The 16,148-nt window shown below is 41.9% G+C and overlaps 1 protein-coding gene across 1 annotated transcript; it reads left to right on the top strand.

Moving 5' to 3' along the window:
* Positions 1 to 14,494, top strand: DHX8 (DEAH-box helicase 8). The gene is made up of 23 exons (XM_084496472.1): positions 1 to 154; positions 1,371 to 1,456; positions 2,003 to 2,075; positions 2,535 to 2,620; positions 2,773 to 2,882; positions 2,980 to 3,291; positions 3,586 to 3,730; positions 4,233 to 4,436; positions 4,827 to 4,914; positions 5,227 to 5,324; positions 5,621 to 5,768; positions 6,187 to 6,368; positions 6,782 to 6,976; positions 7,208 to 7,393; positions 7,943 to 8,153; positions 8,430 to 8,611; positions 9,151 to 9,291; positions 9,549 to 9,704; positions 10,435 to 10,572; positions 10,895 to 11,023; positions 11,935 to 12,131; positions 12,282 to 12,461; positions 12,990 to 14,494. Exons 1-23 carry the CDS (start codon positions 43 to 45, stop codon positions 13,207 to 13,209), a joined length of 3,579 nt encoding a protein of 1,192 aa, XP_084352598.1. The 5' UTR covers positions 1 to 42; the 3' UTR covers positions 13,210 to 14,494.
* Positions 14,495 to 16,148: the final 1,654 nt, after the last annotated feature.

Genomic DNA, 16,148 nt, shown 5'->3' with positions numbered 1-16,148 from the left:
GGATGCGGAAGTGGTGGTGGTGGCGGCGGTGAGGGGGCAGCGATGGCGGACCTGGTGGCTCTGGAGGAGCTCGCCAAGCTCGAGTACCTGTCGCTGGTCTCCAAGGTGTGCACGGAGCTGGACAACCACCTGGGCATCAACGACAAGGATTTGGGTGAGTGGGGCTGAGGCGGCGGCGGGTAGGGCGCCACGGCCGGGCCTGGCGCCGCCATGTAAACAAATATCCGGGGATCCCAGCGGCAGGGCCTAGAAGGGGCCTGAGGGAGGAAGGGGCCTCGAGGGATCGCCTGGTCCAGGCCCCCTGCCGCAGCAGGAACGCCTGGGTCAGGTCCCACAGGTTTTGGATGTCTCCGGGGAAGGAGAGCCCACAACTCCCCCCGGGCAGCCCCTCCCAGGGCTCTGCCACCCTCAGCGTTAAAAAGTTTTGTCTCGTATTTAAGGGGAACCTGCGCTGTTCCAGCCTGCACCCGCTGCCCCTTGTCCTGTCACTGGGTGTGTTGGGGTTTAACCCGGCTGGCAGCTCAGCACCACGCAGCCGGTTGCTCACCCTTCCTCCTCCATCTCTGGGATGGGGGAGAGAAACGGGAAAGTGAAGCCTGTGGGTTGAGATAGAGGCAGTTTATTAGGACAAGAAAAAAAAATAATAATGATAATAGTAGTACCACTAATAATGCATACAAAACAAGCGATGCACAATGCAATTGCTCACCACCCACTGACCAATGCCCAGCCTACCCCTGAGCAGCTGGTCCCCCCACCCCAGCCAGCCCCCCTATATATTGTTTAGCATGACCCTGTATGGAATATCCCTTTGGCCAGCTTGGGTCAGCTGTCCTGGGTCTGTCCCCTCCCAGCTCTTGCTGCACCCCCAGCCTGCCTGCTGGCAGGACAGAGGGAGAAGCTGAAAAGTCCTTGGCTTAGTGCAAGCACCGCTCTGCAACAATTAAAACATCAGTGTTACCGACATTCTTCTCGTCCTTATCCAGAATATAGTGCCCTACCAGCTACTAGGAGAAAATTAACTCTTTCCTAGCTGAAACCAGGACAGGGTGTCACCGAGAAGAGCCTGGCTCTGTCCTCCTGACACTCACCCTTTATGTATGTATAAACATTGATGAGGTCACCCCTCAGTCTCCTCTTCGCCAGGCTACAGAGCCCCAGCTCCCTCAGCCTTGTAAGGGAGATGCTCCACTCCCTTAATCATCCTCGTAGCTCTGCACTTCGCTTTCTCAAGCAGTTCCCTGTCCTTCTTAAACTGAGGGGCCCAGAAGTGGAGACGATATTCCGGATGCCACAGAACAATTTTTGCCCTGCTGTTTGTAGTCTTTCCAGTCCTGTGCTCTGATTTACTTTCTGCTTCTTCTCTGCAGCTGAGTTTGTCATAAGCCTTGCTGAGAAAAACACTACGTTTGACACGTTTAAAGCTGTTCTTCTGAAGAATGGTGCCGAGTTCACAGTGAGTGAGATCTGGGTGTTGCTTACATGTTTTTGTCCTGGTGTGGCAAAGAGAGAGGTGTGAGGACTGATTATTGACTTTCTTCACCTGGAAAACCATGCAGTGTTTAGCATCTGAATGTACCTGTCTGATTGAGCCTCCCTGTCTCACAGTCTTTGTGAAGCCTCCTTTTGAGGCTGTTTACTGTCTCCTGTCTTTAGCATATAAAATACGGAAGAAACAAATTTTCTTGGAGTTAAGTGTTAGCTTAAAGCATTTTGTGGTACTTAGATGCGGGGTTAATGAGCTTCTCAGAAGCTACTGTAGTTGGCTTAAATACTTAAAGAATAAGTGGAACAATCACTTAAATTGATTTATCTTAATCACTTTCAGATTCAAGTTATATTGTTTTTTGGGTGTAAGCAAAATGTAGCAACACTTTTCTCTTTTAAAGTGAACATCTTAAGAGCTGAGCCTTTTTTGCCCTATTTACCTCTATTTTGTGTTTTGTAAGAATGACCAAAAGTAATGCAGATGCTTCTTAACCTATTGTTTTAAATTTTGCAGGATTCCCTTATTAGTAATTTGCTCCGTCTCATACAGACAATGCGGCCTCCATCAAAACCAACTACAAGTAAAGGTGTGTGTGTAATCTTGTCCCTTTCATCAGTTAGGTGTAAAAAAGGAAAAACAGCTACAAAAACAACATAATTCCAAGTCTTTTGTATTTTTTAGCCATACTGCATGAGCTCAATGCAGTACAAATCCTAATCTTATAAGGCAAGATCTTCATAGCCTTCTGTTGCATGTGGAAGACTCTGTTAGTAGTGGTGGGTTAGGAAAGCTGTTCAGATACAAAAAAAAAAAACACACTGAGCACACTGCTCAGACTATTTAATATTTCATAGATTCATGCATAACTGTGTTTGTAGGAAAGTAACATCATCGTTGAAGAGAATCTCTGTAAAATCTGTATCTAACTTTGCGTTCAGATGAAAGTTAAGCTTTGCATTTGATTACAGAAAAGCTGATGATAGATCATTTTGGACCTTCTAATTATTTATTTTTTGCTTGTTTGTTTTATTAACCTCAAAATCAGAGACCATTGTCAAACCCAAATCAGAAAAGGAAAGGTTGAAGGAGTTGTTTCCAGCTCTTTGCAGGCCGGACAATCCCAACATAAGGGTAAGACCATAATTCCATTTTTCCTTCATGTTTCATCTTTTCTTATTTTAACTTGCATTCTTTCTTAATAGGGATGGATGATATTGTTCTGTAGGTTAATTCTCTGTGACTTCTTATCAGCCTTCATACAGAATGATTCTCTGTTCTTGCAGAATATGCTGGATGAAGATGATGTGAAAGTGGCAGCTGATGCGCTTAAAGAACTTGAAGCTCTGATGCCTAGTGCAGACAGGCAAGGCAAACAGAGGAACAGTGACCACCGGTATGGTTCTAGAATATCTTTGAGGGATGGACATTGGCAGTTAATATTGCCTGCTTGCTCTGTTCTTACATGCAAATATGTAATGTTGGTTTGTTAGGACAAAGAAGAAGAGGAGAAGCCGAAGCCGTAGCAGGGACAGGAGACGAAGGCACAGATCTCGCTCTAGGTCTTGTTCAAGGACTCGGGATAGGAACAGGGGAAAATCCAGATACCGCTCACGGAGCAGGAGTCGGAGTCCTAGTAGGGACCGGAGGGATCGAGAGAAGTATGTCGAGAAAGGCAGTGAGAGATGGAGGGACAAGCACATAGACCGTCCACCACCTGAGGAGCCTTCCATCGGAGACATATATAATGGGAAAGTCACGAGTATAATGCAGTTTGGGTGCTTTGTGCAGCTGGAAGGACTAAGGTATGTTGTGATGTTCACAGCAAATCTGGTACTGCTCCATCGGTGTTCTGTTTTCTGCTAGTGTCTTAAAAAGATGATACTATAATAAAACATGATGAGTTTTGATGCCAGAATGAAGATCTGGTTCAGCAAAATAAGTCTGACAGCAGATAATGTTCTCCTTAGAAAAAAACACAGTGTATGAATGTACACAATTAGTTGACAACAAAATACTTTAATCTAGACTTTGAATGATCTAAAGGACTGCATGAGTGATAATGGTCAATGTCATACGTTTCTCTGTTTCACCTACAGGAAGCGTTGGGAGGGCTTGGTCCACATCTCAGAGCTTCGAAGAGAAGGACGGGTTGCCAACGTTGCCGATGTTGTGAGCAAAGGACAAAGAGTAAAAGTCAAAGTGTTATCCTTTACTGGATCCAAAACCAGCCTGAGCATGAAGGTATAGAATGTGTTCTGTGGCACTGGGCATCCTGTAATCTCTATTCTTTTTTTTTTAATATTATACACTTATTAAGTATGTGTTACAGTTCTAAGTGATCTGTTACTTTTTACTCATTTTCCTTAGGTTCTTTTTTGCGTGTTTCTGATGTAACAGTACTAACAGGATTTTTTGCCTTGTCACTTAGTGACATGAGAGGTCAAACCTCAGGCAGTTGCTATGCTTGGCTTCCTTTATCTGTAGGAGAGAAGCGTTTTATTTTGAATGAAATCGGTGCAGTTGCCAAGGCAGAGTGTCCCAGGCTTTGGGATGTACTCGGCTCGTAATACTAGAAAGAAAAAAAAAAAAAAACACAACACAAAATAACATTTTTTAATGTATTGGCTGTCATTGGTAGTATTCTTTCTGAGAAACACACTCAGTTTTTCGAGTTTGAGGAATTGCTGCTGTTAATGACAAGTGAAATTTAGGTAGAGCTAATTGATTAATCGATCTGATGTAGGATGTTGATCAAGATACTGGGGAAGACTTGAATCCAAACCGGAGGAGGAACCTGGTTGGAGAAACCAATGAAGAAACTTCAATGAGAAACCCAGACAGACCCAGCCACCTGTCCCTGGTGAATGCCCCGGAGGTGGAGGATGACACCCTGGAACGGAAACGCCTCACCCGAATTTCAGACCCAGAGAAATGGGAAATAAAACAGGTATGTTTTGTACTGAGGAGAAATAAGATGCCGCTCAGTAAAATTGTTAGGGAGTTTTGTGGACTAGAATACAGCTCCTTGTTTGTTTCTTTAACTTAGTCCTTATCTAAATTGCTGTCTTCCTGTGAACTGGGACTTTTAGCGTGGTTCTGACTCTGAATTTAGCTCTGCTTTGACCAGGAGGCTGGACCAAGTTGTCTCCAGAGATCACAGCAAGTTGGGGCATCCCTGTTTAGTGATACTTAGTTATTAGTGCAGCCCTCTTGAAATCAGAATGTTCCTTTGTTCCTGATATGCAAGTCTGGTAATATCATTAGAACTGAGACATCATGGGCGTAAGCTGTGTTCATTCTTTGGTTTAAATTCATGTTTTATTCATTCTGTTCTCAGATGATTGCAGCTAACGTGCTTTCTAAGGAAGAGTTTCCTGACTTTGATGAGGAGACTGGGATTCTTCCTAAAGTCGATGATGAAGAAGGTAGTATTTCCGAGTAGTCTTATTGTTGTGTATGCTTTCTGTTTCTGGACATGTTCTGATTCAAAAAGAGATTGGATGTGAAACAAATCACAATTTCTTAAACGTTTGGAACTAGGATTGCTCCAGCCTTACATTTGGATATGCATCAAATATCTGTGCATTTTTTTATATGGTGTTTTCATTTTTAACACTGGCTAATTATGTGATAATTAAGAATACACAGGGAGCACTATTTGAAGAGGTACTGTTGTTATTGTGTAGCTGGAAGAAGGTGCTTACCTTTCTATTAAAGTTGTCACTTCTGGATTTTAGATGAGGATCTTGAGATTGAGTTAGTTGAAGAAGAGCCACCATTCCTTCGAGGTCATACTAAACAAAGCATGGATATGAGTCCCATCAAAATAGTAAAGGTAAGAGATTTCCAAGACTAAAGATAGCATACTTGATTTAATCAAATAAATATTTGGGAACTTAATAACCAGTTTTCCACTTGCACATTTACTTAGAGCACTGAAAAATGTTGTCACTGAACTCAAGATCCTTTCTTTACTTACAAACTCATGTTCATACTTAGCTGGTGACAGTGAAATAGAGCAATAGAACCAAAATGTTCTAAACTTCAAAAGGACAGTGGTGACAGAAAGAAAATTTAATTTGAAACATTGGGAGTACTTGAGATCTTAACTTTTTTTTTTTTGTTTTTCAGAATCCGGATGGTTCCTTGTCCCAGGCTGCAATGATGCAGAGTGCTTTAGCTAAAGAAAGACGAGAACTTAAACAAGCACAAAGAGAAGCAGAGATGGATTCTATTCCCATGGGTCTCAACACACACTGGGTGGATCCTCTCCCTGATGGTATGACTGAACACATCTGAATATGAACTGTGCATTTTTTGGGGTAATTGAGCAACTCAGGAGAAATACCATAACGCCTAGCTCATGATAATGTGTTTTTCTGCCTCACTTTAAAAGTGAGATAAAGAAGAAATTTGTCTTTGCTGATGCAAAATAGAAGTGTCAGGGGAACATGCAGGTATATCCTGCTGTCCATCAAGATTCATTACCAAAAAGCAAGATGGATGGCAAAGCATTTTTTTTTTTAACATGGAAATTAGTGTAATAGAGGTAACGTATGTGTAGGAACTTAGAAAATATATAAACTTAAATGCACAAGAAAAGTGTAGAAGGCAAGGATAATGGAGTGTTAGGAGCAGGATCACTGGGATCTGTGCTGCACAAACCTAATGTGATGATGAAATTGTTTCTTTTCTAGTGGATGGAAGACAAATAGCTGCAAATATGCGAGGTATTGGGATGATGCCCAATGATATCCCAGAGTGGAAGAAACATGCATTTGGTGGCAACAAAGCCTCTTATGGTAAGAAGACACAGCTTTCTATCATTGAGCAGAGAGAGAGTCTCCCAATCTTCAGACTGAAGGAGCAGCTGATACAAGTAAGTCTCTTGAAATGTCATTCTTGTTTGAACAAGCAGTAATTTAATATAAATACCGTTCCAGCCTGTTAACAGATGAGTAGCCACTTGATAATTTTAAGTGTGGAACTGTAGCTTAGAGTAATTATTTTAAATGACTTGTGTGGGTGTGTTTGTATATTTTAGTAAAGCTCCAGGTATTTACTAATGTAAATCAAAATTGAAACTAGGATCACGTGGGCAAAGGGGTGAGTCAGCTAAGGGATTGAGCAGTTTGCTGGCTTGGTCAGTGAGAATGCTTGCTTGTATCATTTTTGGTATGGGTCAGTTGGAGGAAGAGCAGTAGGTACTCAGTCTAGTCTGAACTATACTTTATTGATTCTTGTTCTCGGTTTTTAAATTTTAACAAGTGTATCTGTTATGACCTTCTTTAGGCTGTGCATGACAACCAGATTCTGATTGTTATTGGAGAGACAGGGTCTGGGAAGACAACCCAGATTACCCAGTACCTGGCTGAGGCAGGATATACATCAAGAGGAAAGATCGGATGTACTCAGCCTCGCAGAGTGGCCGCGATGTCTGTAGCAAAGAGGGTGTCAGAGGAGTTTGGTTGCTGTTTGGGACAAGAGGTAAATCTCCATGTTGAAGAATGTGCCAGAATAAGCATGGAGAAAAGTTGGAAAAATCGGTGCTGGGGCTAGTTTATTTGTTCATGTCCACATGTCTCTTCCCATGTAGGCTGTAAAAATGATCTGTCAGAATAATGAAACTGGGAATTAATGGTGCTAATAACTTAATTCTGTAGATTAAGTTGTGATGTGATAAGAGAGCATTGCTTTGTATTCAACTCTTCTTTCTAGGTTGGCTACACCATTCGATTTGAAGACTGCACTAGCCCTGAAACTGTCATCAAATACATGACAGACGGTATGTTACTGAGGGAGTGCTTGATAGATCCTGATCTGACCCAGTATGCCATTATCATGCTGGATGAAGCCCATGAGAGGACAATTCATACAGATGTGCTCTTTGGACTCCTGAAGAAGGTAATATAGCATTTGATTTTATTGCTTTGGTGTCCTCTGTATGCTATGTATGGGTAGGAGCCCCTCAGGAGAGGCAAGGTCACACGAGTCAAGTTCATTCATGTTTTCTAAGAGTCTCTTCAGGAGCAAAGCAAGTACTCCTAAGGATCTGTAGTATGGATTTTCATAAAAAGAGCTGCTGGGTGAAGATAAATCAAGCAAAATTCACAGAAACAATGAGCTTTGGCACTCCAGAATGCTTGTAATGATGGATGAGCAGATCAATGTTCTTGCTTTGCTCTTCCTTCCTTCTCTGACAAAGGCTTTCTTTGATAGGTGCTGCCGAGAAAGGTTTAAAATGTGACCTTGGTGGTTGATTGTTTGAAATTATGGATGCTGGAATGAGCTGTCTGTTTTACTTGTAGAGGTTTTGGAATCTGTCAAAACGCCTGATATAGCTGGTCATAATTCTTTTTGTAATGTGAAGTATTGCTTTGACTGAAGTCAAATGCTATGTATTAATAGTCCCAAAGACAGCAAGTGACCAGAGAACTTTCTTTCCTGCTATAGACGGTACAGAAACGGCAGGATATGAAGTTGATAGTGACGTCAGCGACACTGGATGCTGTGAAATTCTCTCAGTATTTCTATGAAGCTCCAATCTTCACAATTCCTGGCAGAACATACCCAGTAGAAATCCTGTACACAAAAGAGCCAGAGACAGATTATTTGGATGCTAGTCTGATTACAGTAATGCAGATCCACTTAACAGAACCACCAGGTGAGTGGGGAATAGTGAATGAGGGATGGTGAATCTAGGGTGATTGGTAATTCAGGGACTCTAATACCTAAGAGTGAGGTCTTCTTGAGTCACTGATTGTGTGTCAGAAGCAGGAGTAAAATAGTGCCTTTGGCACTGTTGCCGCTGGCTAAAAATTGTTGCCCAGGTGCTAGCAAATGTGGGGATCTCTTCATTTTAAATGGAAGAGGTGAGGGCTGGTTATGCAGGAGCTGTACTGAGCAGAATTGATTCTGTGTGTGTTTTACTTCCGTGTAGGTGACATCTTGGTATTTCTAACTGGTCAGGAAGAGATCGACACTGCCTGTGAGATCCTCTATGAGAGGATGAAATCTCTAGGACCTGATGTTCCAGAGTTAATAATCCTGCCAGTATATTCAGCTTTACCCAGTGAAATGCAAACCAGGATCTTTGACCCAGCCCCACCAGGAAGCAGAAAGGTAATTTCAGCTAAGTGTGGCTTCATCTTGTGCTGTTTTTTTTTTTTTCTTAGTACTTCTCATTCTTAGTTACCGCTTCAGACAAAGTGGGGTAGTTTTAAAGAAAAAGACGGCTAATGAATGCCTAGAGATACAGTCTGTGGAAGTTTTTTCTATCAATATGGACTGTGTTTAAATGATAGGCAGAAATTTTCCTTGAAATCACTGCAGCCTGTGTACAAACTTACAATGATCTTTCACCTACTTTTAATTACAAATTTTATTATACTCTCTTCCCATACTGTCCAAATCTAAAACAAAGGTAGATAGAGGTTTAACACCTCTCCATTCTTGACTGTAGATAACTTTTCACTGTTCCTCAGTTCCTGAGTACATTTTTCCTTTTAATGTTAAACAATTAGAGTTGAATCTACAGTGAACTGATTATATCATCTACAGTTAACTGATTATGTCACATAGGATGGATTATTCAAGTTGAGCAGCATGTTTGGTTTGCCAGCCAAACACAGCACTGATTACTGAATCACTGTTGTTTGCAGGTTGTCATTGCCACTAACATTGCTGAGACATCGCTTACTATTGATGGAATATATTATGTGGTTGATCCTGGCTTTGTAAAGCAGAAAGTTTACAACTCCAAAACTGGAATCGACCAGCTGGTTGTTACACCAATTTCACAGGTGAGCATTCTGTATTTGACACTCTTTTTCCTGCTGCTAACATGTGTCTTGATGATGTCCAAGCACATGAAAACAAAATAAGGCAATTGAGATTCCTTGAGGCCATATGAAGGAACACAATACTTTCTTTGGTTGGATTTGAAATCTATTTTTCTATTAATACAAATAAAATTGTGATTAATGAATCATTTCATTTGACTTGTTTTCAACTGTACTTGTTTACACCTGTTCACTGAGATTCTTTTCTTTATCTTTAGGCTCAAGCAAAGCAGCGAGCAGGAAGAGCTGGGAGAACAGGGCCAGGAAAATGCTATAGGCTGTATACAGAGCGTGCCTATCGAGATGAAATGCTAACCACCAATGTGCCTGAAATCCAGAGAACAAATTTGGCCAGTACAGTACTCTCCCTGAAGGTGGGTATTTCTCTGACTTCTGGCAAGCCAGCCTGATCATTAGCCTTTCAATAAATTAGTCTGTCTTTATAAGCCTCAGATCCTCCTAGTGAACAGAGGTATTTTGAAAGGGAGATTGCATCACATGCAGTTCTTAGGCACTGAGCTTGCTCCTGCATTTTTCTATTGAGGGTTTTAGTGTTGAATATCCACCTAAATTACAAGTCTTAGCTGAGCAGAACAGTTAGATGCAAGAGACTTGAAATACAGGAATCTTATGAGCAGTGTGCGTTTCCTGTGTAAGGTATGTTTCTGTTAAACATGGACAGATAAAATACACTGTTTTAGAGTGGGTTTTGTTCCCCAAAGATACACATCTTCTAAGCGTATATCATCCTTCTGAGTGCCCACAAATGGGACCTTAACTCAGTACACGGAAGCTGGGGAAATGTCTGTCTTTCTCCTCTTTTGGGAAAGGGGAAGGCTGGAGACATACTTAATGTCCAGTGAGACTGTTACGTCACACTTATTTACAAGGCAGGAAGTCCTCAAATCCATCATTGAACCTATATGTTGCCTAGATGGAATTATTTTGCTTGCAAGAGGTATGGAACAGTACTGAAGAAACAAACCAGAAAACCGAATGATAGGTGAAAGCCATGGGCCAGTGCAGATTACCTGAAGTGTTGAGTTCAGTGTCTTCTTTCTCCTCAGTGCTGTAACTTGGTTGTTCTCCCTTCCCTCTGTTCAGGCCATGGGCATCAATGATTTGCTCTCCTTTGACTTTATGGACGCTCCCCCAATGGAAACTCTCATAACTGCCATGGAGCAGCTGTACACTCTGGGAGCTTTGGATGATGAAGGACTTCTCACTCGACTTGGGCGCAGGGTAGGCTAAATAGAATGCTTCATAGTGCTGGCTGGGTTGCGAGTGTTTAGAGGATGACAGGGAAGTAGTTGTTATGTATCTTTGCTTTTTAAAGAGCAGGTATTACTTCTCTAATAAAAGCAAATGTATTTGTCTAAAATAATCCCCTGTAAGTATTGGGATATCCTTGGGAGTGTGTATATAATTTGTTTCATGTTGAATAAAGTTATTCTGGGTAAAGCACACTGTTTTGATAAGAAAGCATGGAAGAAAGAGTTTTCCTCTCTTGCAGAGGGAACTCGGGATTTTTCTGAGAGGGTACCCTGAAACATCTTTCTTGCAGATGGCAGAATTCCCCCTGGAGCCCATGTTGTGCAAGATGTTGATCATGTCTGTACATCTGGGATGCAGCGAGGAAATGCTGACCATAGTCTCCATGCTGTCTGTACAGAATGTGTTCTACAGGCCAAAGGTAAGGAGTGCAGCCAAGAATTGTTACAGTTTGTGTTTTCTGTTGCCTGCCTCAGGTCTTAAGGAGCGAGTGTATTTACCCAAATAAACCTGTGGCTTGGTTAGACTGTTGGTTCATACATTACGTACCTGATGTACCTTTTGGATAAACACCTTGTAGCTATGGATGTTGGTAGTTACTTTGCAGATGGGAAGATGAAAGTTAGAAGCTTGGCATTCTCTTTCTTCGTTCTTACTTTTAAGTCAGCAAGCAGCAGATTGTGCTGTGGTAGTATTATTTCACAGCAGACTCTTCTTGTAACCATTATTTCTTCATTATGATGGCCTGCTGCAACTTAGACCAAAATTGAAATTAACAGACTATGTAATTACAGTGTCTGATTAACTTTTTATGAGCAGATTGGACAAGTGAGGAGGGATGGAGGGGTCAAAGCTACTGCTTCAGTACCTTTGATGGTTAGTCATTGAGGTTGCTTCAAGAGCAATAAAACTGCCTAGTTTGATTCACGCTTGTACTGCCTACGGTATAAGTGATTAGTTTCCTTTGAAGTGCTCTTTCAAAATGAGGGGCAGAAATTAAATAAAATGAGGAGAGGGGAAAAAAAAAAGAATTCATCTTTCCTGGTCAGGTCCTTGTCACCTGTGAGAGTCTTCAGGGAGCCTACAGCAAGTCTGGCTTCAGCAAGGGCAGTTCTAGGCTTTCCTGTCATACAAGCGTAGGTTTGGCTTTGTGAGAGCTGTCCCAGGGACACTTAGATGCTCCTCAGTAATCCTTAGTAATTCACCACTCAATTTTGTGTCATCTTCCCTGTTTTATATCATCTGTTTCTGGGTAGACTTAAAAAAGCACGGTATGGGTGATGAGGAGTCAGTGTCTGTAGGTATCTGATGGATGCATACTTTGTGTGTTAGGATAAACAAGCACTTGCTGATCAAAAGAAAGCCAAGTTCCACCAGACGGAAGGAGACCACCTCACTCTGCTGGCTGTCTACAATTCCTGGAAGAACAATAAGTTTTCAAATCCCTGGTGCTATGAAAATTTTATCCAAGCCCGGTCCTTACGCAGGGCACAGGACATCCGCAAGCAGATGTTGGGCATTATGGACAGGTGAGCACATCCGAAAGGATGAGTACTGACTGTTTTCTTAGTGTTCTTATACCATAGTAGCTAAACAAAACCTATTAGTCTGTTAGTAGCTCTACCTGAATGTGGAGAACTCTAATTTTTTTTTTTTTCTCCCTAATTCTTCTCTGGCAGACACAAGCTGGATGTGGTGTCCTGTGGCAAGGCAACGGTTCGAGTCCAGAAGGCCATCTGCAGCGGCTTCTTCCGAAATGCTGCAAAGAAGGATCCCCAGGAGGGTTATCGGACACTCATTGATCAACAGGTGGTCTATATCCACCCATCCAGTGCTCTTTTCAACAGACAGCCCGAATGGTAAGGAAGGGCTTGTTACATAATTCTGTTTCAGTTCAGACTTTCTAACTGAGAAGCCGATGGTGTGCACTATTTGTAGAATACAGCTTGAAGTATAGGCTGCTGACTTCTCAGCAAGGAGCAGAGTGAGAAAAGTTTCAAGTCTGCTTTTGGCTCTTTCTGCTGCTAAAATCTGTGCCTGTGCAGATGTGAGACTTACTTTTCAAACCAAGGCTGGGACTGAAGCCTTGTGATTGTGTTCCTGTCTTGTGGAATGGAGTTTCAATGTTGAAATGTTGAGGGAGAGAATGAATCGTTTTAAACAGAAGAGAGCAGCTTTATGCTGAAGAGTAGGTGTGAGGTAGGAGAGGAAAAAGATGATGACTCTTCTGGATAGTTCTTATATAGCCTGCACCAGAGCTTATAAGGAGTCTTATGCTGAAAGAGGGAAGAATCAGAGATAAAAAGGGTGAGCTTAGATACTGCAGCACTTGCCGTGCCTCTTCTTGTTTGGAAATACTAATATCCCAAGTTGCTCTCTTTTTACAGGGTGGTGTATCATGAGCTAGTGCTGACCACCAAGGAGTACATGCGTGAAGTAACAACTATTGACCCACGCTGGCTGGTGGAATTTGCACCAGCATTCTTCAAGGTTTCCGACCCAACCAAACTGAGCAAACAGAAAAAGCAGCAGCGGCTTGAACCCCTCTACAACCGCTACGAGGAGCCCAACGCTTGGAGGATATCACGTGCATTCAGACGGCGATGAGCCTAGTTCCCCCCTAGACTGTTACTGGTTTTATATTTATCATTTTGCAGTGTTGAGTGTCCTTTCTGTTGGGACTCTTGCAGTTGAAGCTTACCTACAAAATGAAAAGTATTTTCAGAGCAGAAGCACAAGGGGGCGATGCTTGCTCATGTCAGTTGCCTCTCAGATTCTACAGCTGCATGACAAATGTCCTGGGACTCCTCAATGTATTGCATCATTTCAGGAATGGTTCTTGAAACACTTTTTTAGTCGTTCTCCTTTTTTAGAGAGAAAATCTTAAGACTCAGAAATGTGGGCACTGAGCAGAACAACAACAAAAAGACGGTGATTAAGAAATAGTCGTTCACCAACCTAACCGCTCTGAATGACCAAATAAAAATTTATTTCTTTACCCTGCTAAAAGGGATTTATTTCAATTTATGCTCTTGGACAGTGGCAGTTTTCTGGGAGGTGCTTATCCTCAGTTTTTCCTATTTTATGCATTTTTCTGGTCACTGTAACTATTTGTCTCTTACGCAAGCCATCTGCAGTGAGGTATTTAGTATCTGTGGCTTTGGAATAATACAAGAAAGATCCCTTGAAACCCGGCTAGAATGTCTGTTATACTTGGACAATGGCACAGGTCAGACTGCAAGCCTTATCCTTCATCACCATCTCCTGTGTGCTGAAGGCTAGTATATCAAATGGTAATTAACCACATCCACTCTGCAGCACGGCTCTGTCTATGAACATAAGTGCTTACAGATGTTTAGACTTTCTCTACAATGTGTCATGTGTTCTATTTCCACTTACAATGCTTGGTGACATCACAACTGTTGTGTTTTTTTTTTTTTTTTAATAGAATGTTCTCTTACAGCTGAAATGTCTGTAAAACACAGTGTAACAGTTCCCTCTTGAAAAATGGATTTGACGATCCAGTGTGTTTTATGTCATGCTGAAGCTATCTGTAAATTATTTTTTTTCTGTTGCAAACAGATGAAAATTATTTGACTCCATTATTTGACTTTTTTTTTAATTCTTTTTTTTCCCCAAATCTGGGACATTGTTAAAGTTATTAATGAAATGAGTAGAATGAGCTTGGCAGGTTGTCTTCTACTCTACTTTGAAGAATGTTTCTCACTGCTAAGTAGATATATTGGAACTCTGTATCTATGTACAAAGATGGGCAGGGATGCTGTATATAGTGTTTTATTATGTTGTATAAATACCCTGAGCTTTTCCTTGGTGTTACATCTTTATAAAGTTAAATAGAATTAAAAACTTTGTAGGGTTGGAGACTCTTTAATTATGTCACTGTGTGACAAGCACAGTCTTCCAAGCACATTTTCCTTCTAAGAGCTCTGCAGCTGCTTCTGTTACTGTTTCCATGAAACTTTGCAGTTAATTTTCAAAAACCAAATGAAGTATGTGAAAGAGAAAATGCAAATTGTGAGAGTCGCAGTTGGACAGCATATTTTGGGGTATTTCTGTTCCAAATTAATTTGATTTTTGCTTTTCTTGTGTAGCCTCTTTCTCTCATCTCATGGTATGGCAAAATGCATCAACAGTTTGTTTTTGACAATTAGTTTGTCGATAACATCTTTTAATTCATTTGCAGAAATTCCACGTGGATTTCAGCTGCTTCCTCTGGGAACCCCCCACAACCAAAACTGATCTCTTTTTTTTTAAAATACGTTTTACCCACCTATTACATTCTAAAGCTTTTAAGCTTAACATGCTAATTACTGTTGATGTGATTCTTTTTGGTTGGTTTATCTTGTATAATGGTAAAAAGATTCTGAAAACCTCAAAATACACGATGTCATCCCAGCATAAAACCACAAGCATAATGCTTTCTTCTGGCAGTACTTGCATCAGCTGACTGCGTGTTTTAGCCCCTTGCTGGGAGAAAGTGTTTCTTGAGCAATGCTGCATGAGCCGCTTGTATGAACGCTTACCATCTGCCCCTGTCTAAATGGTCTGGATTATCTTAAATAGTATGAGCTGTAGATTTTCTGGCTTGTTTTCACTGACCTGAGTTAGTGAATGAGAACTGATAACAAAAGTTTCTTATCTAAAGCCAAAAATTCTGCCGGCAGAGGCCATGAGTCTAGTGTGGAATGCTTTTTTGGAGGTAGGCAGACTGGCACCAGCCTTCATGGGGAGGCAAGTGGAGGCTCTTGCCTTGTGCTGGTTGCTTTTAGTTTACCTAAAATGATGCACATGGATAACATCTCATTTTGAAAGCTTAATTTTTTTCCTGGAAGCCCAAGGAGATGTGTGAGCTGCTGAATGGGCCCTCTGAGGAATTCGAAGCCACCCGTGAACCTCAGCACCCCGAGCAACACGGGCTGGTGTAATACTTAATGCAAAGAGCATGGATGGAGCGTGGCTGGCCCCCATCCCCTGGGGTTTGGTGTTTTGTTCCTTGCCTAGACAGGGACCCCATTCTGCTTGTGAATCTCTCTGAAGAGACAGAGCAAACAATACTTGGTTCTAAACTCCAGCAGCATGAGCTGCAGGCCAATTTCCACGTGTTAGCTGCTGGTCACAAAGGATTCAGAGCCACAGAATGACTTAAACATCCACGTGTACACGCACACACGCTCATACACATCCCAAACCAACCTTTTGCCCTTAATGCATGAAAGATAAATATGATTTTTACAGCCACCCCACACGTGCTCCATCTGTTACAGTAACTACCTTAACATCATTAACGGGCTTGTTACCAGAGCCGGTGTGACAGCAACGTGCTGCTCGGACAATGGGGGGATTGTTTGGGGGTAATTCGCTTTTCATGACATTTCTGTGACAATCGCAGAAGGCTGCAGGACTCGCCCCGTAGCAGTTCCGTGGAATTTTTCATTTATGAATGCATTGTTCCTTCAATCCAGCGGGGAATACGCTGAGCGAGGATCTGTTTTTAGCCAACGTGTTTTGCATGCGCGTGTTCTGCA

The sequence above is a fragment of the Aythya ferina genome (assembly GCF_964211825.1).
Source record: "Aythya ferina genome assembly, chromosome: 23".
NCBI classification, from domain to species: domain Eukaryota; kingdom Metazoa; phylum Chordata; class Aves; order Anseriformes; family Anatidae; genus Aythya; species Aythya ferina.
Note: the sequence above shows the minus strand (reverse complement) of the source record. Positions and strands in the feature narration are given on the sequence as shown.